The sequence below is a fragment of the Notechis scutatus genome, chromosome 2, assembly GCF_049901735.1.
Source record: "Notechis scutatus isolate UNSWTSFEM ecotype Mainland chromosome 2, rNotScu1.2, whole genome shotgun sequence".
NCBI classification, from domain to species: Eukaryota; Metazoa; Chordata; class Lepidosauria; order Squamata; family Elapidae; genus Notechis; species Notechis scutatus.
The window spans coordinates 176,104,890-176,129,670 of NC_142010.1; the positions used below are offsets into that span (position 1 = coordinate 176,104,890).

Sequence of the window (24,781 nt, forward strand, 5' to 3'; positions counted from 1 at the left end):
CGTATCGCCCAGGGCCCGGCTTGCTCCGGCTTCGCACTCACCTTCATGTCGGGACATCCTAGTTCAGAGGAGAAGACGGCGGCAGCGGCCTGTCCCGGCCCAGCCCAGGCCCGTCCGGGCTCCAGTTCCCCCTCCCACCCACCCCCGCTCTCGACTGCTCGGCGCCCGCTCTGCAGCTTCGGCCCGGCCCGGCCCGTCTTGGCCTAGCTTGGGCTTTCCCACCCCCTCCCCAAGTCGCCCCTCTTGGTTGTGTGCACGGCTCGGGAGGACTCGCCGGGGCTGGGGAGCGCGCGCGCCCGCGTGTGTGTGTGTGTGTGTGCCGAGGGAGGAGACTCGGTTCCGGTTGGCGGAGGAGGAGGAGACGAAGGTTGGCGATGGTGGCGGTAGCAGAGCGGAGAGGGCCTTTCCGGGTAAAGAGATGGTGGTGGCGGCGGCGGCAGTTTTCCCCCCTTCCCCTAGCAGCATTAATGAGGCGGGCGCGCGGGTGAGTGCCGACACGGTGACTTCGTAAGCTCGCTCAGCCCCAGGCCAGCTTGTAGCGCCGCCTTCCCCCCCTCCCCACCCAACACCCGCTCGACCACGACAGCGGCGGCTCTCGTCGGCCTCTTTCGCCTAGTCCCCTCCCCGCGCCATTCGCGCGCGCGCCCGCCCGCCCGCGCTCTCCCTCTCTCTCTCTCTCTCTCGCACACACATAGACGGCGCGGGCGGAGAGAGGAAGGGAAAGAGAGAGTGAGAGAGAGAAGGAGCGAGAGAGTCTTTGGACGGTAACAGCGCCGCCGCGACCTTCTCCTCCAGCCTCCTCTTCTTTTTCTCCCGCGGAGAGGAAGTAGAAATCGGCCTGCAGAAGCGAGGTAGCGGTGAGGGAAAAGGCGGCGGCGGCGGCGGCGGCTGGGCAGCCCAAGGAAGAGCCTCCTCTTCTCTTAGGACAGAGGTTTTCCCGCTCGTCCCGAAGCCGAGCTAGGATCGTGGGAATGGAGAGGAAGCCTTTCGCCATTTAGAAATCAATGGAGATTCTCAGTCGTCAAGTGTGTCCCTTTCCCCCCCAGGAGACAACTGGACTTTCTTGTTTTTGTCTTTGAAGACGTTTCGCTTCTCATCCGAGAAGCTTCTTCAGTTCTGACTGGATGGCCGGGAAATGGAAGGATTTATATTCCTTGCAGACAGCTGATTATTTGCATCCTCAGAGTCCTTGAGGAACTTGGAAGTTTTATCTGGTCACCTGACTGGTACAAATGGTCCCTGTAGTCTGCAATTCCCCCCCGGAAATCTGTTCATATTCCCATACCATTCGAAGGGTGTGCAAGCTAAAAATCTTTGCCATTTAGGTTGATGTTATACTGTAGAAAAAGACAGGTGCCTCTGTAGGTTTAACTGTTGGTATGAACTCATAAAGCTCCAGGTTTTTTTTTCTCTTTCTCTCTCTCTCCCTCCCTTTCTCCTCAATCCTGAAACTTTTGAAGCCTGGCGATATAACTTCTGCTACTATTCACACTTTCAGATGAGGAAGGTTTTTAAACACACTGGGTTGAAATTAAATTGGGCATACAGGATCACAAGTAGGGGCTTCACTCCCCCCCCCCCCACACACACACACAAGAATCATCATCCTAAGTCCATTTTCAGAATTTCCTATTGTACAATCTGTTACAAGTGGCTTCACGCATCTTTAATTCCCTGGCTTTCTTGGGTCTGTAAGGTATGCTGAAAATAGTATTTTTCTCCCATTATATACCTAATTCTCCCAATTATCTTAAAATCCTCTGCAACTTTTCTCAACTAGTTACTGTACACTGAACTTCCATGTGGGAACAAGTGGTATTTAAGTTGGATAGTTGGTATGTTCAAATAATGGAACAGTGGTACAGAGGATCAAAAATGTGGGCATAATTGAGTAATTGCAGCTCAGAGCCTGTCTTGTATCACTTCATCCTAGAGCAAAAAGGCTCAAGATTTTACTGAGAAGACTGCCTAAAGGAAAGTGATAGCAGAACAGATACACATTACAACTTCTCTCTTTCCTGGAGGAGAAAAGAGAATATCTATAAAGATGCCCTCCCCTTTCAAATGTGAGACATTCATGATCATTCTTCAGGAAGAATGTTAGTTTAGATTTCTAAACTACATTTTAAAGAATCCGTAGAGTGGTGAAAAAGGTTCAGAATCTAAATCTATGCCTTGTGGATTTATTAAGTTTATGATGTGAACATGTTAGTGAAAGAACTGAGGAAAACTGATCATAGAACTTTTTGGAACTACCTCTTATTTTTCAAACGTTCCATAAAAACTAGCTAAAGACAAAGGACATAGAATTTATTTATCTTGGCCTCTTAATAAATGTCTACTGCCGGATTTGTACTGCTGTAAAGTACTTTAAGAACAAAATTAAAAATCACTAAGTCAGTGATTGCCAATTTTTCTACACTACTATTTTCTTTATTTTATGTAGATTAGATTTTCACTCCTTTTCTTGAGCAGCAATCACACAAAATGGTCGTCTTTTGTCCTTAAGATTAATTATTAAATTGGGAGAGAGAATTATGGAGTTTTTAATGAAGATGCTCATGTAGGAGATGACCAGGCTGAGCCAACTACATCATCAGTTTAGAATCTAATTTCAGCCCATCTTGAATTCCATTGACTCTTTATCACCAATTTGCTTTCACCATTAGTAGTTCAGATTCTTGTGGAAAGTGTTAGCATGGATTAAAATTTATTCATTTGAACTGCCTTAACTCCTAATTTCATGTGTGACAGTTCCAATTGTTTTATGTTAGAGGGCATATTTGGAATTTTGAAAAAGTATTGTGGTGCTGTTATAAAATGACTGCAGTGTGGGAGAGCCCATTCATGATTATAATGATTTTCTAAAATCTCATCCCCAAAAGGCAAAATAGTGTGCATAAAAGATAAATAATTATTTAAATCCTGAATAAAATATCCATAATATGTCAAAGGTTTATAAAGCAAATCTTGAATTCACAATTTTTGAATCCAGTAAAACTCCAATAATCTATTTCATTTTGCCAGTTATGTGACCTTGAATCGTGAAAAACCAAGTGGGGAGAGACTTCCTTAGTTCTCGGCAGGAAGCTACCCAAACCCTCTCTGGATTTTTTTCCCTTTTACTCCCAACATACAGCACTATTTCATTAATATAGTTTATGATATCTCTTTAAAAAATACATTTCCCATGTTGTCATGCATATTCAAAGTACACGTTCCTTAGAAGTACTTTTTGTTTCACCTTTACTTTCTATTCCCCTTTGATCCTACTACTATCCCTAAGTCTTCTTCCTATGGCTGAGCCATCTGCAGCCTGCATCCACCACTTTTTTTTAAGGCCTTCAAAATCTCCTGTCCATCATTGCCAAAAAGTAGCAGTATTTTGGTTAAGAACAAATAAAAATTATACCATGCATCCTAAAACAGGCTTATTTTAAAATAACAGCCAAGTATTTTAAAATGCAGAAAAAAATGGAACATCCCAATGCTACCCATGTATGGATTCCTCTACTTTGCATCATGTTTATTTATTTATTTTGTATCTTGCCTTAATTTTTACAAATAACTCAGGGTGGTGAACATATCCAATATATCATCCGTCTCCTATTTTCCCCACAACAACAAACCTGTGAAGTGGGTTCCATCCAATTTGGCTCTTAGCCCAGCCAAAAATGTTCCTCACCTACAATGTGAGGTGCTAGCTAATGAAGATTAAGGATACTAAAGAAATGGTAATTTGTAATTTTTCTTGACTAGTTGCTTACATAAGGCAAATTTTCAAAATAGAACTATTGAGGCAGGTTCATTTCTGCTGGTCACTGCTTCTTACCTCCATTACTGAGTTCCTCTTCTGGATTAAAAAATATATTGTCTGAGGGAATGAAGAATGGAACCCCACTTTTTATATCCAATTATACACATGTGTGGAATAATCTATAAATTAGGTGACTTTTACTTATTTTTCCCTCAAGTCATAAGTTTCTCCTAACGCTGGTAATATATAATTACTGTCTTAAGTTGAATGTCAAATAAAAGGAAACAAATTTTCCTGATTTTGTTACCATCAAGAACTGGCTGATGAAGGAAGTTGTTTTGCTCAAATGTAAACATGATTTTTTTTTTTAAATATTCAAGTTTATGTTCATTCAGTACTGTCCAGTTTTTAAAAGAGAAATGTAATATAATAAGCAGAAACTGGGGGATATATCTTACTAGATTGGAAAGCAGGGAGGCCTATGAAAGGATAACTGTAGACTTTTATCTTCAAGGTGTTGTGGGATTTAAATGGTGTACAGGAAAAACATGCTCATTTAGGTTTCATGAAATAAAAACACAGTTTTTGCCACAAAGGAGAATTGTCCTGTATACAGTATTGAAGTGATAATAATCAGTTGTTGGCTTAACTTCCTATATATCAGTCTGATGCAAATCCAAATAAAAAAAAAGAGAGAGTAATACTCTTTTTTTGTTTATAAAAACTTAAGTGAAGGCTCAACTTTGTAATACTTTGAATAACCCTCTTTTTTTTTTTACTAATCCCATATTGCTTTTGGAGAACTGAGCCTGAAAGATGCCTAACAATTTTGCCATCAATTTCACATAACCAAACTTCCACTTCTCTTGTTCCAGAGACTCAGATCTGTACTGAACAATATACAGGCTAAATATGCTACAGGACGAGAGAATAACCAGTTTAGGCATTCTTCATATCATTAGAGGTGGCAAAATTTTGAGTTTCCCAATAGAATCCTCTGTCCTCTTTCCCCCACCATTCTCAAGAGGATGGACTCTGGAAAGTGAATTTTTTGTCAGTTGTGAAGATGTGGCAAATGGCTGAATTTGTTACATTCTAACCTGAGAGCATGAGACAATTGATTTGTATGGTGTATTTCCTCTACAGAATCCGTGGAGTAAACCAAGTGTCAGATCCACCATCACCTGATGCGGCTTTTCCTCTTAATTGTTGATGGACTTGCTATTTTTGTGCCAAGAGTAGGAACCCTAACTTGCCGACTGAATCCACGACAAAGGAATTCTTTTAACTTGGCGCTTTCTGGTTTGTATACCAACTGTTATGCTGTAGCAGCTTTCATAGAAGGGTTATAGCCATATCATATTTATTTCAGAGAACAAAGACAGATGTTCTAAACCCCAATTCAGAATTTTCCATCAAACATGTCATTAACTTCCACTCTCAAATTTTTGACAATGCAGTAATGAAGTTAGGGCTGTTTTCTTGTGGACAGAACTCTTCTTTCTGATTTCCAAAATTGGAATGGTAAGATCTCTTGTACAAGAAATCCATATATAATAATGCCCTGTCCCACATAAGTGGAAAGGCAGGATTATGTATTAAAAAACACTTTAGGATTGTCAGTGTAAAGTGGCATTATGAATACTGGTATCGTGTTTCCCCCAAAATAAGACCCAGTCTTATATTTTTTGAGGGCTCCAAAATAAGCATTAGGGCTTATTTTCAGGGAAACAGGTTATCAAGGGGATCAGCCTGGCTGAGTGCCCCACCCCCCCAGCACACTCACAAGAGGCAATGAGGGCAAGTGGGATGACGATGTCCAGCAGCAGTTGCAGTGCACCAGCCCTTGGCGCACTTGGGCTGCATGGCGCAGGGGAATTGATTACCTGTCCAAGAAGCAGGCAGAGGCAAAGGGGGGGAGGCGGGCCGCCCAACCACGGGAGGCTTATCTTCAAATGGCAGCACCGGCAGCAAATAGAGGCGCGGGGCGAATCAGATCCTGCTGCAGGAAAGCCAAGACAGGGATGGAGTGGGCAAGCGGCTGCGGGAGGCTCATCTTTGCATCTCTTGGCTTGCCTGTGCCCTGCGCAGTGGGACCTGTTGCTTTCTCCAGCACCCACTGTGCTGCGGGATGCGGCGGGAATCCCTGCCCTGCCTCCATCTGATGCTGGTGCTGCCTGCGAAGATGTCTTACGCGGCCAATCACCCATTCCGACCAGACTCAGCTTTCCCATGGTCCACACAGCATGTCTGGACCGCCTGCTTCCCCCCACCTCTGCCTCTTGTCTGCTGCCTGTGCCGCTGCATGAAGGCGAGCCTCCTGCAACCCCACCTTAGCTTTCCCGTGGCCTGCACAGTGCATCTGGATTGCCTGCCTTTCCCCCTGCATCTCTGCTTCTGTCTGCTGCTGGTGCTGCCATGTGGAGATGAGCTGCCCATCCACCCTGGTCCACCTACTGTCGGCTTTCCTGCGACCTGTGCAGAGCATCTGGATCGCCTGTCTTCCCCCACTTCTGCCTTTATCTGCTGCTTGGAAAGATAATCATCTCACCTGTGCTTCTCAGGTTACACAGCACCAGTGCATCCTCGCTGCCTCCGGTGCTGGCCATGGCCCCCCAGCTGATGACCTTAACTAGGGCTTATTTTTGGTTAAGGCTTATATTAGGAGCACACTTAACAAATCAGGCTAGGGCTTATTTTTTGCTTAGGTCTTATTTTCAGGGAAACACAGCAATTTTCAATAATCTGTTTAGTGACCTTGAAGTTACAATAGCACTGAAATAGTGACTGGTTTCACGTTTATGAATGGCATTGCACTATCCCCGTGGTCATGTGATCAAAATTCAGACACTTGACAACTTACTCATTTATAATGGGTGTGGTGTCCTGGGGTCATGTAGTGTCTTTTGAGACCTTCTGACAAGCAAAGTCAATGGGGAAGCCAGATTCACTTCACAACCGTGTTACTAACTTAACAACTGCAGTGATTCACTTAACAATTGTAAAAATAAACTCAGTTACCAAATGTTATGCTTAGCAACACAAATTTGGGACTCAATTATGACCATAAGTCAATGACTACCTATATTTACTGCATCAAAATAAAAGCTTATGAGGCTTCCCAAGTAAAGGTCAATTTCTACATCAGAAATTGATCCAAGTAACATTCTCATTTATTTTTTATTAAATCATCTATTTACGGGTAGCTATAAATTAAGAATGGTATATTTGTTCAGTTTATTTCACAGCAAAAGTTTGTACAATTCTTCATAAACAGGAAGAAAAATGCTCAAGGTTTAAGAACATGAATGAAAAAAAGCAAAACTGACAAGTTCAGTGACAGAATTTTGGTTACTTAGCTTGTAGATCATTTTGAATCCCTGTTGAATTCATGTGGTAAAAATAGATGGGAGTTTTATTTGTTTTTAATTAGTTTTAGTCTTAATCTTCTAAATTTGCAGAGTTTTTCTAAAGAATTAAATCATTTTTTGAAATAAATCTGAATGCAGGACCATCCTTATCTGGCCATCCTAATTTCATAGGCACCTGGAAAAAACTTGAAACAATTATTATTGTATTGGTGAATAGGTTTTAAATATTAAAATAATGAAGTCTACATGTATATGCGTAGATATAGATATTTCTGTCTTAAATACATTCCAAGGTACAAATATTCTCCACTTGTAAAAAATCAGCCAGGAAAACAGAAAGACTTATCTAAGTCAACTATTGTCAAAACTATTTCCGCTGTAAGTATACAGGTGATTTAAAGATCTATATAGAGCCAGGGCCAACTGAAAACCCTCACTAACTATGGCCCCATTCTGACATCCTTGCTCTAGAAAATAGAACAAAGCCATTACATTCTTGTACAAGTACAGCATTTATATCTTTATGACAAATTATTGATGGCACTAGCTGGATACAATGAAAACATAGTGTTGCATAGCTGCTCCAATGTACAATTGCGTATTCTTCGTACGTCCACAGTAGATCTCTGCAGTCCAATCCAAATACGTTCAGAGACTCACATGCACTTACTTTATGAGAAGGGTCGCTTTAAAATTTAGGATAGTAGAATTGCTTGAACAGTGTTATTCATGTACCGAATAGAAAAACAAATTTATTTATTTCTGATACAAGGGTTTTTTAAATGCACAGTACTTTAATTACCCCATAGCTAATGTGTATAGCAGCAATAACCATGGGTCAATTTGTTATTCAGAACACTTTGCATTCTCAATGCGGTTAGAAGCAATATCTCTGCAATTAATGTATAGTTACAACAAATTTTGGAAAGAAGGGGAACACTGTATTAATTGCCAGTCTAGTTTAGAGATTTTGTAAAATGCACAGAAGCTGAATGCTGTATCATTTCTCCTTTGCATTAAATTAATGCTGATCATTTTCTGTTGGCACAGTCTGTTCTTCATTTGGGCTGTGTTTATTCTTAAGGGATCTTCCAACATATCCCCAGTATTCTTTCCGTATAATGTCTTTTTCCTTAGCGAGGATTTCACACAACTACAAAAAGGAAAATTATAGTTTTACTTATATTTATATTCCCTTCAGTATTCACAATATTTTACAGAATAATGAGAGGAAGGGAGGGAGGGCAGGCTTTATGGAGATCTTACAGTAAAGCAGGAGACGCTACTATAAATTATGCAGTAATTAAAATTTAGATATGGTATATTATACAGTAAATTAAATCAGCAGGAGTAAAGGACAAAGCCAGTAAATTGGGTTACAGTATTCAGTCTGAATTCTTCATTATTAAATACTTAACTGTCTTATTCCAGGCTCCTTTTAGTTCAGTCCCCGAAACTTCGTATAATGCTTATAATAATACATTAAACCAGTTTAATTGATTTGGGTGAACAAAATAAAATATCCACTATGTTGTTTGAAATATAATTGGATCACTTAGGTACCAATCTTATGCCAGAAGATGGCAATTTTTAACTACCGTATTTATCGGCGTATAACACGCACAGGCGTATAACACGCATCTTCATTTTAAGAGGGAAATTTCAGGAAAGCGCCCGTTTCACCCCCACTCCCACCCCCGCGCGCTTCAATCCACAGTGTCCCATTCTGCCTGCCTGCCTGCCTGCCTTAGTTTCTGGTTGTTTGGGAGCAGCTTCGGCTGAGAATAATAACTATTCGCCTCTTTTACTCAGCCGAAGCTGTTCCGATTCAACCATTAACGAAGGCAGGTAGGCAGGCAGAACGGAGCACTGCGGGCGGGCGGGCGGGCGGGCGGGTGGGGAGAAACGGGCGCTCAGGAAGCCCCGCTTCTTTGAAGCAGTTTCTTCCTGTGCTGGTGGAGGAGCGAGAGAGCGACTGACAGAGCTGACCCAGAGAGAAGGACAGGCTTGGTTGCTTCCTCCCTCCCCTTCTTTCATTTGTGTCCTTGATCCCGATCCCAGCAGCATTCACCGAACATTATATCGGCGTATAACACGCATACATCATTTGCCCCCTATTTTCAGGGGGAAAAAAGTGCGTGTTATACGCCGATAAATACGGTACATAGCTAAAGTGAGAAGAGTTATAAATACTCATCATCTTATTTAGCACTGCCACTATCAAAACCTGCACATAACTTTATAATAGCATATCCAAATCAGCTTCAGTTGCAATGAATATTCCCCCTCTCTATTTTCATCTATGTTCATTTCCCTTCCATTTTCTTGTTCTCCACGTATTTAGCTTATAAACACTTTTTAAGTCAGGAATATGTTTTCTAAAAATGTTGATAGCACTGTTCAAGTAAGTTTTGAGATTGAAAATATAATGATCTATCAAGCTTTTTAGAACACAGTACTTTCTTCAGATAATTCAGCAAATTAGTCTGATTTTTAAATAAATTATAACATCAGGCCGCTTAATGAACATTAAATAAAATACAGCTTTCTAACACAGCAACCAGTTGAAAGACAATCTTTCTCATCCTATGTGTTGGCAAGTTGAAGCAAATGGTAACTATTTCTGATACCAGAAATTACTTTTGAAATGGAACTAAGTTGCTTCTTGAAGTGAAATAATACATGGAAAAGAAGAGTTTATAACGTAAGACCCCTAAGGTGAAATGATTAATGAATTTTTATACTTGACATAAAACACCATGGTAACTGGCATGTATGAAACCAACAACAATAAAAGTATAACACATTACATGAATGAGCTTGTCATTTTCTTCATCCTTTTGCAGATTTACAGTACTTCTCACTATGATTCAGTGAGCAAGAAACTTTGGATATATAACGTAGTGCTTGAACAATGGGAAATATGTAAATGAAAAGACTAAAATTTAGATTAAATTATAATGTAAAAGAAAATTTTTATAAGATGATTATTGTTAATATTTAACACCAGACAAGTTGTCAAGAAGGTATAAAGATAAGTCAAATGAATGTTGGAAGTGCAAATGTAGAGAAGGGACTTTTTATTATCTATGGTGGACATGTGATAAAGCAAAGAAATATTGAAGTAGGATTCATATTCTAATACAGAAGATCCTTTAAGTGAATATAAAGATAAAACCAGAGACTTTTCTTTTGGGTTTAAAAGAAAAAGGTTTGGGGGGGGGGGATTGAGACTTTGATGTTATATATGTTGATAGGAGAAAAATTACTTTATATACAAAAATGGAAGGACACTTTGATTCCAACAATGGATGAATGGCTGCAAAACTGGATGGGAGTTAGCAGACATAGTCAAATTGACTGCTCTGATTAAAGAAAATAACACATTTAACTTTGTTTCTACTTGGAAACCACTTTTGGACTTTGTGCTTGAGGTGAAAAAAAACCTTTGTTTTTCCCCCCTTTCCTCCCTTATTTGCCATTATTTTCTTTTGTATTTTATATTTGAATAAATTAAAAAAAATGAATTGTGAAAAAAGAGATTTACTATAACTTCTGTTAAGGACTCCAGGCTGGGGATGGCTACTGTAAAGAACTTTAATCTTTAAAGAACTAACCTCTAATGCTTTGCTGAGAGTTTCTTCCTTATTTTCACACTGGTTTTCTAACATGTCTTCATATATGTCCACCAAGAAGGCAATTAGATACGGGGAATTATGACTTGGCTGCAATTCCAGTAGCTGTTCGAGCAGATCTGGATATTTTGAAAGGCCACGATCTTGCAAAATCCTGAAACGAAAACGTCTGATGAACATCATATTAAATTTCAATCACCTTGCCATTTTTTTAAAAAAATGTAAACATTCTAGGAACATAGAGATCCTAGCTCCAGTCTCGTGTTCTGCTTGCTCATCTTAATAGCAACAGAAGGAAGAACACAAGGATGTAATCAAGCAGGGAGGTATTTGGTGTTTCAATTAAAATGAAGCAGCTGTGCTTTTCCCTCATACTTCATTCAACTCTCAAAACAAACCTTATCTTTCCCCATAGATAGAACAACTTCTGCCCACTTGCTGCAATTTCTGGGGGATGCATTAGGTGATGAAATGTGATCTTTTAATGGAAGCACCATTAAATCCAGGGCCTAAAATTAGCCAGCTATATTATTGCAGTATTTTAAGCATTAAAACAATTTATACTACTATAGTTTGGCTATGGAAAGGATACCACCTACCCAATATAAAAAAGCAAAGCATTTTTTTACTATGAAAAAGCAAAAAGTTGTGGTTTGGTATTAATGCTTTATTTTACTGCAACAGAGGGAGTAGGAAGTCAGCGCTTTTTTTTTCTTTTTCCCAGCCCTTCCTCACTTCTCCCTTTTTCTCCCCACTGCCTCCCTATTTACTTTTGTATTATGTATCTTATCTTATAACCTAATAAAATAGTATTTTCAAAAAGCAAGTCATTTTTAAAAATCATGTTCTGTGCTGTTAGCTGGTTGAACATTTATTTTTATTTATCGTGCAATTTACATCCCACCTTGATTTTGTACTCAAGGTGATATTGTTCTCGCCTCCTATTTTTGCCACAATAACTTCCCTATGAGTTGGGTTAAGCTGAGAGTGAATGACTGGCTGAAAGTCATTCAGGTGACTTCCCTGCCTAAAGGAGGATTAGAACTCATGGTCTCCCACTTTCTAGATCAGCACCTTAACCAGTACTCTAAGCTGCTACAACTTGTTTTGTAAGCTTCTTTTACTGGAACTGTTAGCAGTACATTTTCTGAATAAGTGTATTTATAATTTCTCCTATGGAAAGCCCCTCTCAGGCAGAACAAATAGAGTCCTATGTATGGTTCCAGAAAATCCCAGGGAAGGAAACTATTATAAAAATCAAATACTAAAACAACATTTTCGAAGTGTTTCTTTCTGGATTTGCTAGTCTTCAGAGAGGACAAGAAATTTGCTTCTCCTCTTTCCATCAAAATACATTTTGCTTTGGTGAAACAAAATAGTGGCTTCTATGGCTTCTGCTTGGCCACATACTTTTAAGCATTTTTTTTACAATCAAAAAAGGTGAAAAAAAACTTAATAACAATATTGAAGCAGTAATATTCTTATCTGAATCCTGGGCTGGTATTAAACTCTAACCTTCTTTATGTGCATTAAATTCGCAACATACAGCGGCATTAAGCATGTTAAGTAAAACAATCTCACCCTCTCAGGTAGTTCCAGGCACTTTCATTATGAGGTACCAGTTTGATCATTTCTAGAGTGTACCTGAAAAGGAAAAACAAACTGGATAAGGAAACTATGGAATAACCATATATATGTCAAGATAGCATAAATCCTGAATGGCAAATACAGACGCATCAAGCTATTGAGTGAAACACTGGTTTTGTTTATGAATATTAGACATAAAATATTCTAAGTTTACAACAGAAATCCAGAGAATTTTGCACATGCTTCAGTGAGTCTCTCATCTTGTGGTTACCTTAAAAACATTCTCCAATTTATGGAGATTTGAAGGCTGCTTTAGCAAATAGGCACATTTCCATCCCTACTGTCTTGGGCTGGACATAATTTAATATTTTTGAAACAATATCTGGATAATTTTAACCCAGATAGCTCTCAGCATGGATTACTGTATTATTACAACACAAAAGAAAAAAGGGCTTATTTTAAATTCACCTAGTTCCTTATCATGGAAATGTTTTAAGGTTTATTCCACTAATGCAATAATCCATAGGGCTGTTCTGTTCCATACTTTGGACAGTTTTTGTTTCAGAGTTACTCCTTCTGATAGATATTTTACAAATCAAAGCATTTCCTATATAGATAAAGGCAGGGGTGGGATTCAAATTTTTTAACAACTGGTTCTGTGAGCGTGGCTTAGGTGGTGGGCATGGCTTGGTGGTCATGTGACTGGGTGGACATGGCTTGGTGGTCATGTTATTGGCTGGGTGTGGCCAACTCAACATCACTCACATCGAGGCACGCATCTCCTCGACTGGCCTCTCAGGACTGTGGGGATGTTGCCACAGTCGTAAGTGTGAAAAATGATCATCAGTCACTTTTTTCAGTGCCATTGTAACTTTGAATGGTCACTCCACACAGGCAAAGTACCAGCAAAGAAGGGGGGAAAAACTCCAGAGATGTTCCTGAGACAGGAAGTCTAGTCCTGCCAAGAATGTAATAAGGGTTAACGGAGAGGCAGTTTCTGTAAGCAACACCAGAATGTTTCCTTCCTGCCTTCCTTACAGGATTAGGCCAGTAATTTCTTCTAACAACCAGTTCTCCGAACTACTTAGAATGTTAACAACCGGTTCTAGCGAATAGGTGTGAACTGGTAGAATCCCACCCCTGGATAAAGGAGAGATGAACTATAGATCAAGTAGATTTATATCACAAGTTACATAATGCTCAATTTTCCAATTTTTTAAACAAAAAATTTAAGTCATTTTTATCATATGAAGTTTATGTTGCAAGTACCAAGTTCTCCATCATACCACTCTATCTTCCCAGTTGTTTCCATTTCTTTCCAATTCCATGAGCTTAATTGGCCTCTTTTAGGAGTACTTTCCAACAATAGGGATTTTCTTACAATATATTTTGTAGTCTACTTTTGGATTACCTCTCTTTTTGGATGTGGCTATATCAAGTTATAACTGGAAAACTAAGGTGGCCATAACTCCAAACTACAGTACACAATGCTTAAGTTAGCAAAAGGATTCTAAAAGTCCACTGAGAACATGTGTACAAAATTATCCATAAAATACACTGCATGTATACTTGGACACCCTTATATTCATTCATGGCACAAGATAAAACCAACTAAAACATTACATACTGAATTTCCCTTTCTAGAATAGCAGGATCATTGTAACCAGATGTGTTTGAAATCACAAAGTATCTTTGGTTCCAGGCGGAATTATTTCTGACATCTTCTTTCAAAAGTTGCTCAACATACTCCAATTCATCATCCCATAGCTTAAATTCCTAAACATACAAAATTGAAGGAAACACAAAGATGTTGCATCAAGAAAATTATCTCATTTCCATTCGTTCTAACCTTAACTGATACAACTGTAGATTTAAGAGTCCATTCTCACACAATTCTCACACAATTGTAGCAATTATAGAAACAACAACATGATTAACTTGGTGCCATATCAGAGATGTGAAAACCAAATAAACAATACCCTAAATATCAGATATTTATTATATTACCTTGTATACCATTTATAGGGAAAAGTATTATAGATCTGAACTAACAACCTGATCTGTCTGAAGCACATTAATGCAATTATCAAAACATACAAAATCACTTCCCCAATATTCTGTTATAAATGACATAATGGGAGTCAGGCAGCATCCATAGACATCTCTTCACTTTCTCAGCAGATAAATGAACAACTGAAGTTTGTTCCTTTTTGGGGGGGGAAATAAAGCAAAACAAAAACTTCAACTTTCCCTTTCATACATTTCCTGCTCAGATTAACAATGAGCAATTGTTAATAACAGCCACAGGAAAATACCTGAATGACCCATTGTCTGTGTTGCCAAGCATGGTAATTCTTGGCATCCTGGTTCAGAATGTTTGCAATAAATTCGAGTTCTTGTGATGGGTCCTTCAACCACTCTACCAAAACTCGTCGGTGATGCCTAAAAAAAAATCAAGAATGTTAAAGAACAGTAGTTAGCACATGTTTTGTAATGGCAATCTGGTTGCTTGGGCAACCTGTTCATACTCACAGCCATTTGCCAAGCACGTCAACCACGTGATCACCATTTGCAGTCTTTTCTGCTTAGCTTCCCCTGAAAGTCAATGGCAAAGGCAGCAGAGAAGGTTGCAAGCTTTTACTGCCTGGCCAAGAAGACTCCCTCTCATCTCGAGGAGCTGGCTGAAAGAACTCCCTGCCAAGCTCCATGCAAGAAGGCACAAAGGATTTCAGTTCCATGCAAGCAGGCATAGAGCTGAAATCCTTTGGCAGGGAGCTAGCTCCTAGAGATGAGAGGGAACCAAAATTCAAGGAGAATTTTCAGCCCTGAATGGAGAGCTAGCATGATAGCATAAGGAGAGCCTGGGGCCTCAGGGTTGGAGGCTGGCACAGGCCACACATGAGTGTCTCCTTGGCTCAGGAGCTAAAAACCCTGCTTTGATTTTGGCAGGGAAGACTTTCAACTCCTGAACAGAAAGGCACTTGTGCAGCCTGCGTCAGCCCTGCCGGGGTCCCCCCATCCCTCTGAGACACCCCATGCTCCTTACTTGGGACTCTTATCCCTTTAACAACCCTCAAATCCCTTCAGGATCACAACTGGGAGTGGAGAGGTTGTGGTCATTGAACAAAGCAATCACACAACATCTTGCTTGACCAACCACTTTGCTCAATGACTGAAATTCCAGTTCCAAATAAGGTACCGGTAATAAGTTGAGGACTACCTGTAATCTCTTATTATGGGAATGCTCCTGCCAGAAAAAAAACAAATATAGGAGAGAGATTTGCATGAGATGCTGAGCCTGGTTATTTTAAAGCTTAAATCGGATGTGTACATTAGTGTAGGGTTTTTTTAAATTTATTTTTTTCTCTCCGGATTCCTTCCCACTTTTAAAAGATTTTGTTTGTATGAGTTATATTTTATACTGATTCTCATGGTTGGTTGGTGGGATTTTAATACTGTCTTATTTTTCAACATCAGCTGGAAAATCAATTTGATTTTGCATTCCTCTAGGAGTATCCTGGGAACTTAGCACCACACTTCGAGAAATGCTGTATTTGTGGGTTAGACAAACTTAGTTTATTTCAATGGTTTATGATCAAGTGTTCTGTGCCAACCCCAAAAATTATTTTGTTCACTAACCAGGTAAACTGAATTGTGTGAATAAAGAAGACTGTTAGCTCAGCAGAGGTTGAGTTCTGATAACATTTGGCAACGTGACCTGCATACATCCATCAGAAAATCTGTTTTAATTAACACGGGATGTAAGAAACTTTCCCTTGTAATGATAGCTTTACAACAGCTCTTTCACTTGCCCAAACTATCATTTGATGCCTCAAAAATGCCTACAAACATATACCATACCCATTAAAATTGCCTCTTCAGTTGATAGTCATTTGGCTTATAAAACCTGTTGCACAAGAAGCGTGACAATGGTGCACAAGAAAGAACACCCAAGCATATAAAAAATACAAAGACAAATTATCCAAAAAAATATATAGCAGTAGAATCACTGAACTGTTGTGGATCCCCTGCTGTATTTTTCTCCTTGGCAGATGCAGCCCCTGCAACTTAGATGAGTCTGTGCTTTGTTTAGACACCCCTGTTTTGCTCCAGCAGTAATCGAGATACATTATTTCCATCACATTGTTCCAGCACAATATATAAAGCATAGCCAATATAATCATATCTTGTTTTTTTTCTTTTAAAAGAACCAAGGGAGCATTTTCTCAGATTATTATCTCCATCAATATCATTGTACGACAAAATCCGCAGCTTAAAGAACTCTTACTATAACTTTCTGTTGAACTTCTGCTTAAGAGTCTCTGTGGTAACAATTCTGCACTACGCATTCAGAGGAAAAACACAAGGAATCAAATATTTACATAGATATGAAATAACGTTTGTTAACCAAGAAGCTAAGCTTACCAGACTTGGTAATTCTTTGGCTGATCTTCAATGATAGCAGTGATGTAATTGAGTTCCTCATTTAAGTCTTTCTTCAAGGACTGCAGAAGTACCCTACGGAAATGCCTACAGGGAAAAAAGGGGGGGCAGGAATTCTTGATACTGACTTCAGCTGCTTCTACTACTGTCAGTACTTCAAAATTTATCATTTCCAAATAAATAATAGTTCTTCATGGGAATTTTTTTTCTTTGAGAATCAGACTCCCAAATCTGTAAGATAGGAAGGTGACTACATTTGCTACATTTCATTTTCGCCCATCAGTTCTAGTTGAACTCCCCAAATTATCAACTCGAACCCACAATGGTTAGGAATGACAGAAGCTGCAGTCTGACAGTGATGAATTTCTGCTATAGTTAATTGTAATACACTTCCTAGATATGCTCTTTAACTTGAAAAATAAACTGTGTCCAATCAGTAAGAACGGGAGCCACAAATAAATATACCGTATATACTCAAGTATAAGCCGAGTTTTTCAGCCCATTTTTTGTGCTGAAAAATTCCCCCTCGGCTTATACTTGAGTCAGATTCCCTCTGAAAAAAAAAATGGTGTGGAGCTCCGGAGCTGGGCAGGCGCTTCCCTGCTTCCGTGTTTCCTTTGCAACTTTTAAGCATGGGGGTAATCGGAAGCAGAAAAGTTCTTGCATGAGGATATATTTTTCTTTTTTAACTGTTTTTAGGGGGAAAGACCCACCGTCATGTGAGAATGCTCAGACACGAAATCTATCCGACCGAAAATAAGTGTGTGTGTGGGGGGGTTTAACAGAGGGAAGATGTAGGGAGAAGGCAAAAGCGACGGAAGATCCTTCAGGGGAAACTGAGGGGAGACTCACCCTTGGTCCAGATGAGACCCCTTCCCGCCCTAAGGAAGCAGAGGCAGCCAGCAAGGGCAGGCAAGCCCCGCTTCACAGACTCTGTCCGTCCTCGCTCCCTCCCAAAGCCACGAAGTCCCCCAATCGCGCAGCCCAGAATCGCCCTCCCCTCAGGGGCAGCAACGACACCCGGTTTTTCCCGAGACAAGAAGCTCCGCCGTGCAATGAAACGCCCTGGCTCTAGGCTCACGGGCTCAGAAAACAACGCGAGCCGAGGTCGCTTCGGCTCCGCTCGGCTTCTCCAACATCCGGCACCGCCCTGTTCTATGTGCCGGGCCCGGCAAGTCCGAGCAGCCAGCGCGTGGAGCAGGACGGCGCCGGACATCGTTGGCTGCCTCTTTCGCAGCACGGGAGGCCTCCCGGCTGGCCAGCTGCTCTCCTCCTTCTCTGCCTGTTTGTTCTGTGTGACTGAGGAGGAGGAGACCGGCCGGCTGGTTGGGGGAGGCTTTCTGCGCCGAGGGAGGCGGCTGCTGGTGTCCGGCTTTGCTCCGCTTCTCCGATGGTCCGGCGCGGCCCTGTTCTTTACTTGGGCAGCCGGGCGCCCGCAACGGCGCCCACGGCGGCAACAGGCAGTTCCGCCCGGGCTCCGCTCAGGTGTCCGGCTGGGGCTGTTGGGAGTTGCTGCCGCCGGTGCGGCCCCAGTCCCGCGTCGCCTCGGGAAGGGAAAGGCAAAGCACTTTTTGCCTTTCCCTTCCCAGCTGGGGCTGTTGGGAGTTGCTGCCGCCGGTGCGGCCCCAGTCCCGCGTCGCCTCGGGAAGGGAAAGGCAAAGCGCTTTTTGCCTTTCCCTTCCCGGCTGGGGCTGTTGGGAGTTGCTGCCGCCGGTGCGGCCCCAGTCCTGCGTCGCCTCGGGAAGGGACAGGCAAAGCGCTTTTTGCCTTTCCCTTCCCGGCGAGCGGACTGTGGGCGCACCGCGGCAGCAACTCCCAACAGCCCCAGCCGGACACCTGAGCGGAGCCCGGGTGGAACTGCCTGTTGCCGCCATGGGCGCCGTTGCGGGCGCCCGGCTGCCCAAGTAAAGAACAGGGCCGTGCCGGACCATTGGAGAAACAGAGCAAAGCCGGACACCAGCAGCCGCCTCCTCGGCGCAGAAAGCCTCCCCAACCAGCCGGCCGGTCTCCTCCTCCTCGGTCACACAGAACAAACAGGCAGAGAAGGAGGAGAGCAGCTGGCCAGCCGGGAGAAGCCTCCCGTGCTGCGAAAGAGGCAGCCAACGATGTCCGGCGCCGTCCTGCTCCACGCGCTGGCTGCTCGGACTTGCCGGGCCCGGCACATAGAACAGGGCGGTGCCGGATGTTGGAGAAGCCGAGCGGAGCCGAGCGACCTCGGCTCGCGTTATTTTCTGAGCCTAGAGCCAGGGCGCTTTCATTGCAGGCGGAGCTTCTTGTCTCGGGAAAACCGGGCGTCGTTGCTGCCCCCTGAGGGGAGGGCGATTCTGGGCTGCACGATTGGGGGACTTCGTGGCTTTGGGTGGGTGGGAGTGAGGACGGAGTCTGTGAAACGGGGCTTGCCTGCCCTTGCTGGCTGCCTCTGCTTCCTTAGGGGCGGGGAAGGGGTCTCATCTGGACCAAGGGTGAGTCTCCCCCTCAGTTTCCCCTGAAGGATCTTCCGTCGCTTTTGCCTTCTCCCTACATCTCCGCTCAGGTGTCCGGCTGGGGCTGTCGGGAGTTGCTGCCGCCAGTGCGGCTCCGGTCCCACGTTGCCTTGGGAAGGGTGGGGCAAAACCAGGAGCCGCTGAGCCTGAGCCTCCGGTGCCGCTGCTGCTGTTGCAAAGCGCTGCCGCGGCTCTTCCTTTTTGCCTTTCCCTTCCCGAGGCGACACAGGACTGGGGCCGCACCGGCGGTAGCGACTCCTGACTCAGGGGGCCTCCGAGGGAGGGGAAGAGAGTGACTCCTGCCTCCCGCTGTCATCATCATCTTCTTCTTTTGGGTTAGTGAATCAATTAAACCTTTCATGATAGTGAGATCGTTTCCCAAATTAATTATTTTTATTTTTGAAATTTACCAGTAGCTGCTGCATTTCCCACCCTCGGCTTATACTCGAGTCAATAAGTTTTCCCAGGTTTTTTTGTGTAAAATTAGGTGCCTCGGCTTATATTCGGATCGACTTATACTCGAGTATATACGGTAACCCATTTAACAAAAGGAAATAACTATGCGCTAAACAGTCTGTTCCATTTAATGTTTTTAATTTTCACTAACTTTGCCACTTTGAGGATCATTAAGTTTTTTGTGTGTTATGACTTGGCTTTATGAACGGTCTAAGTTGTAGGTGGTTTGTAACTTTGTAATGTCTATAGCATTTTGTTAACTTGCTAAACTTATTATAAAGCTGTCCACCTACAAATCACCTACAAGCCACTGAGTATTTACCCATGTAATATAGCTGTAGTATTATTATTATTATCTTTATTCCCTCCTCTTATTGGTATTATTATGATAATAATGATTATTCTTTGCATCTTCTGAGATCTTCTGCACCGGAGACAAATTTCTTATGTGTCTAATCACACTTGGCCAAATAGTGTGTGTGCATGTGTGTATTCATTCATTCATTCATTCATTCATTCATTCATTCATTCATTCATGCTTAGAGTCACTTGGGTAGGTGGCACAAATAAATAAATAAAAGTTTACAAATATCACATCAAAAGGCAACTTGTAACTAATCTGAATGGCCTCAGTATTTTAAAATTATCTTCTTTTGGAATTTCAGAACAGAACAAAAAAAAAATTTCTCAGGATTGCTACATACCATACTGTGTAGTTTGCAGCATTAAGTTCAATGGCATCGCCTGTTAACTTGAAAGCTCTTTCACTCCTTTCATCATGTTGCAAAACGGCCCGGAAGTAATCATATACATCTTTAACTAGGCAGAAAAAATTAGTTTATCAAATCTGTCTTTGGCTTTCTTTGCCACATTTACTCTTACTTTCTCAGGTATAAAACTGTTTTTTCATCATGCCCCATATTTAGCCTAAATTACTGGTGTCCTTAATTTTACAGCTCTTTGTATCTTTTCCCTATATCCTCTCTTTTAATATTTCCCACTAAGACTCCTGGCTCTCCATTTTCTTATATCTTCAAAATCCACCATCTCAAAATCATCCTCTTATTGCCTATTCACTTCTATCCCAGACAACTGACAAATCAGATACTCTTACTTGCAAATATAGATATCCCCTTGTGTTATGTTAGGATTCTGTTTTCTGAAAACCTCATATAAAGCATACAAACTGAGACACTGAAAAAAAAGGTGAGGTGTCAAAATTGTACCCCGAATATATTGACAAATGTGCTCATAAATTTTTAGAGTCCTATTCTTATGCATTGTGTTATTCAAGCATGTTTTTATCCTTGTTTCCTAGTCTATGTAAAATAAAAACATTTTCTCCACCTCTTCTACGGATGTAGTTCTAATGTGTGTGGTTATCATGGCAGACAAATAGTGGAATGCATTACAGCACCATGTACTTCATTTTCATTTTTTCTTATGTTGCACACAGATGTGCTCATATTAAGTTTGTCCTAGGGCAAAGGATCCTTTACCAACTTTGGTGCAATTTACTATATCCAGCTTTGTTTCTAGTGTTAAAAAGGTCCTTTTCCTATTGGATAAGAAGCTTGGATGAGATTTTGATAGACATTTTGATACCACAATAATAGCAACTGCAGGTACAGAAACAAGTGGAACACACAACTACACAACACATTGGTAAATGCAAAAGTGAGGGCATCAGGGTCTTGGTGGGAAAATGTTCAAGTGGTTTTGGGAGGGGAAAAAATCTTGGTATGTTTCCAGACATTTGGCACCAATTGCATACTGTAGTAACTTTTGTTTTTCCACTTAAAGTGAATTCTAGGTCAAAAATTACTACTCACATAAATTTCCATAAAGCATTAGAATCTTGTAGTCTATTGATGCTTTTGAGTAACACATAGTACATTTCATCAATATAATTGTTTCCTGATGCAATAATCTGCTTCTGTTGATTTCTTTGCACTTAACAATTGACTGGTGGAAAAACAACCTACCTTTCAGAACTGAGTTTTAAAGTATGACATTCATAGTTCTGGGATTATTTAATAAGTAGAATAACTTTTAATTAACTTCAACCTCATGTAATAGCTTATAATAAGCACAGTTCTAATCTTAGTTTCTTTCATGTCTTGATGTTTTAATCATCTGTTTCATCTTTGAATTCCAATGAAAAACATGCTGCAGAATTCCAGATACTAATGGACCATTATGGAATCCTATAAGGATTTATTCCAAAGACAATCTCAGAGTGTTCAGCTGAACTTACTCCCACACTTGCCTGCAAACATTTGTAATTTTAATTTACACTGCTCAGTAATGGGTCAGCCAGTACAATTCCATTGTAGCCAGACTACAATGGAGTACCAGTGAGAAAATCCAAAAACCAGCAGAGAAGATAACCTTAGATGGTCCATTTATTCCCTACTATTGAGAAGAAGTCTCTTAAGCTTCTTCTAAACTTACATTTTTCACTATATATGATCTGAACAACAGGATGTGGCCCATCATCTTGAGGAACCGGGTCAATATCTGCCCATTCTTTCCTGTTTCTGTAAAAAAAACAAACCCAATCAGTCATCTGGTAGCAAATGCAAGAACGTTTGAAGGAAATATATAGTTCAAGGATATCTCCTAAATATCAAAGACTTGTTCATGTATGTTGTAGTACAGAATAGTGCCTTGCTGAGAATTATACTTGCAACTGAGAAAGAAGAATTTGATATGTTTTAAGCATTCCTATTACTATGCTTTCTATAAACCTGTACAAATACAACATCACAAGGAGTCCTACCTGCAGAAACATAGGAAACATGTCTTTTCCCCAACTAGGTACCTTGCTGATATGTTGGATTAAACAAAGGCGGCACTCTGGGACTTGTAGTCTAATACATTTGAAGAATATCAAGTTGCAGGAGGCTGGATAACAATAAAAAATCAACCCTATAAATTTGATGCAATATATATAAAAAAATGACAGTGTGACAAGCACTGACATAGCACTGTGACTTGTTATTGTTTATCCAATTTGTCATCTAAGTGACTCTGGGGACTCACAACAAGTACAGTCCAATAATAAGTTAAAAACCATTATACAAGCATGTAAAAACTATCCAGAATCAATTTAAACAACAATTATCAGTTGCGACTGAGAATCTCCATAGACCATCTCTTCCACTGAAAGTTAAATCAGCTTAACCGAGTTCAGTGGGAAGCGGCTTCTAAACCGACGGCTCCACCGAGGTCGAGGAGAGCCCTTCACTGGCGGGGGGCTTGGGTACCGACCTGGGCGCCCATGAACCTTCCACTGCAAGTATCAGCGGGGGAGGGGGGGGGGGGGGCAAAACCCGAGCCCCACCCGGGGGGGGGGAGCCTTCCCTCCTCTACAGCACGTAGCCAGTGGAGTCCAAGGGTTCGCCGCACTCCAGCAGCTCTCCGTCTCCCGCGGCGTCGGCTTCCGTCCCCAACCGAAGGGTGCAAACCTCCGGGCTTCCTCTGTCTTCCTCGTCCGCCATCACCGTCAACGCCTCCGCCCACCCCGGAAGAAACAACACCTGGAGGAGCCTATGAGAAACAAAACGGCCATCCCTCCCGCACCATAGAGTTGCAGCCGGCTGTACGGCGGAAGTGGGTCTGATCTCACGCGGACGCGCTTTTTGCTCCCAGCCGGTTCCGATGTTGCAAGGCTGGGCGTCCGCTCTGCGCTTAGATTTAGCATCGAAGGAGACTTCCCGGTGCCTTCTGTTGGCATTTCTCCCTACTACGTGCTAATCTAATCTACCGGGCGAGATGTTCTCGACATAGAACAGCACAAATCGCAGTTACTTGTTTCTGCTTGTTTCTCCGTAAAATCTTGGTTATATCTCGACCCCGTTGGTTAAACGCAACTTGTTCGCAAATGAGTGCATCACCCAACTATTGCGGTATCGTGTTTATACGGAGCGATTGCGCAGTTAATCTTCGCAGTAAATGCAGGTTGAATCCCTAAAGAAAAATCGTTTGGGGCGGGAGGGATGGGGGGGAAACATGCACATTCATTTATGCATGTTCATTATTCATTTTCATCACTGCCTTCTGTCAAAGAAAAGCCACCTAAACGGCTCGTTCCATTGTATTTTCCATGCACGCGTCTGATTGTAAGAACGCAAAGGTTGTAACGCTGATATTTGGGAGTAAAAATATTTTCCATTTGGAAGGTGTGACATTTGCATGCTGTTTGTTCCCAAATTTTCTTCTGGGAAAAATAGTTCTGGGCCGCCTTGGACTCTTCAAGAAGAAGCCTGAGATAAAAGCGCTATCCTAGCACACAAAAAACTGAAGCCACCTAAGTGTTGCCTTCATTGCTGGTCCCAGATTCTGCAAAACGATTGGGCTGGCAAAGTGACAGATGGCCTCTCCTAGGGTTTTCATGTAGGTTATAAAAAGTAGAGAAAGAGAACAAATCCTAGTGCACTCCATAAGCAGGCCTTGAATATGTCTAGAAAGGCAAAAGGATACTTTAGTGCACTAGTGGGCTGCGAGAAAATTTTGGTGGTCCACAGAAACACAAGGCTGCGCCGCCCACATGGCCCGCAGGAACCCTCCCCACTCACTCACTGCTTACCCAGTAAACTTGCCCGCTATTTTTCTTTTTCCAACCATCAGGTGTTCTGCTGTGCCGGGAAATTTAGATTAGCTAGGAAGCAGGAAATGGTTGGATTTCTTGCTTTCTAGCTAGTCTTTAGATCTTCAGCTCTGCTTTTAAGCAGAGCCGAACCTCCCTTAGGACTGAAGTTTTATTATTCAGTGCAGACTTACGGCAAGCAAATTTTATGTGACAGACTGAGCTAGCCGATGGCTGATAGATAGATCACTGAATGATTCTGTGAGCCATTCAATCTGCCTGCCTGCTTTGCCTGATTTTGGGTAAAAGTTGCTCTTTTTTTATAAAAAAATTCAAAATTTATATAAATATTTATAATATTTACATACAAGCCATGTCCAGCCAATCACATGACCACCAAGCCACACCCACAAATTAGGCCATGCCCACAGAACCAGTTAGTGGTCCCTGGGATTTAA

General features: G+C 41.7%; 2 protein-coding genes and 1 long non-coding RNA gene across 4 annotated transcripts in view; 1 reads left to right on the forward strand and 2 right to left on the reverse strand.

The window, feature by feature from the left end:
* The window catches only part of KCMF1 (potassium channel modulatory factor 1), a 56,528-nt gene extending 55,943 nt beyond the window's left edge, over positions 1-585 (reverse strand). Inside the window, exon 1 of the mRNA XM_087957463.1 lies at positions 42-585. Coding sequence (XP_087813589.1) covers positions 42-57 — 16 coding nt within the window. The 5' untranslated portion in view covers positions 58-585. The remainder of the gene's footprint in view (positions 1-41) is intronic.
* On the forward strand, positions 377-7,545 carry LOC148132417 (uncharacterized). The gene is made up of 3 exons (XR_015747981.1): positions 377-484; positions 1,047-3,734; positions 4,904-7,545. It is a non-coding gene; the product is annotated as an uncharacterized LOC148132417 (long non-coding RNA).
* FNTA (farnesyltransferase, CAAX box, subunit alpha) lies at positions 6,981-23,331 on the reverse strand. 2 transcript variants are annotated; one of them, XR_015747980.1, is made up of 9 exons: positions 23,105-23,331; positions 22,187-22,275; positions 20,437-20,551; positions 16,776-16,880; positions 14,666-14,792; positions 13,978-14,126; positions 12,345-12,407; positions 9,288-10,917; positions 6,981-8,722 (listed from the first exon to the last, which is right to left on the reverse strand). XR_015747980.1 is itself a non-coding variant. In XM_087957461.1 (9 exons), the coding sequence occupies exons 1-9, from the start codon at positions 23,233-23,235 to the stop codon at positions 8,150-8,152; spliced, it is 1,083 nt and encodes a 360-aa protein (XP_087813587.1). In that variant the 5' UTR covers positions 23,236-23,319; the 3' UTR covers positions 6,981-8,149. The 2 variants fall into 2 exon arrangements, 1 of the variants encoding a protein (XP_087813587.1); XM_087957461.1 differs by having other exon boundaries at positions 6,981-8,281; positions 10,746-10,917; positions 23,105-23,319.
* Between the last annotated feature and the right edge of the window lie 1,450 nt (positions 23,332-24,781).

What these genes read in the sequence shown, in the direction of transcription:
- FNTA (XM_087957461.1), bottom strand. Translation starts at nt 23,235, where the DNA reads ATGGCGGACGAGGAAGACAGAGGAAGCCCGGAGGTTTGCACCCTTCGG. An exon ending in GATCATATATAGTGAAAAAT is followed by an intron (nt 20,552 to 22,186) that starts GTAAGTTTAGAA and finishes TTTTCTGCCTAG; the next exon opens with TTAAAGATGTATATGATTAC. An exon ending in GCCTGGAACTACCTGAGAGG is followed by an intron (nt 10,918 to 12,344) that starts GTGAGATTGTTT and finishes TTTTCGTTTCAG; the next exon opens with GATTTTGCAAGATCGTGGCC.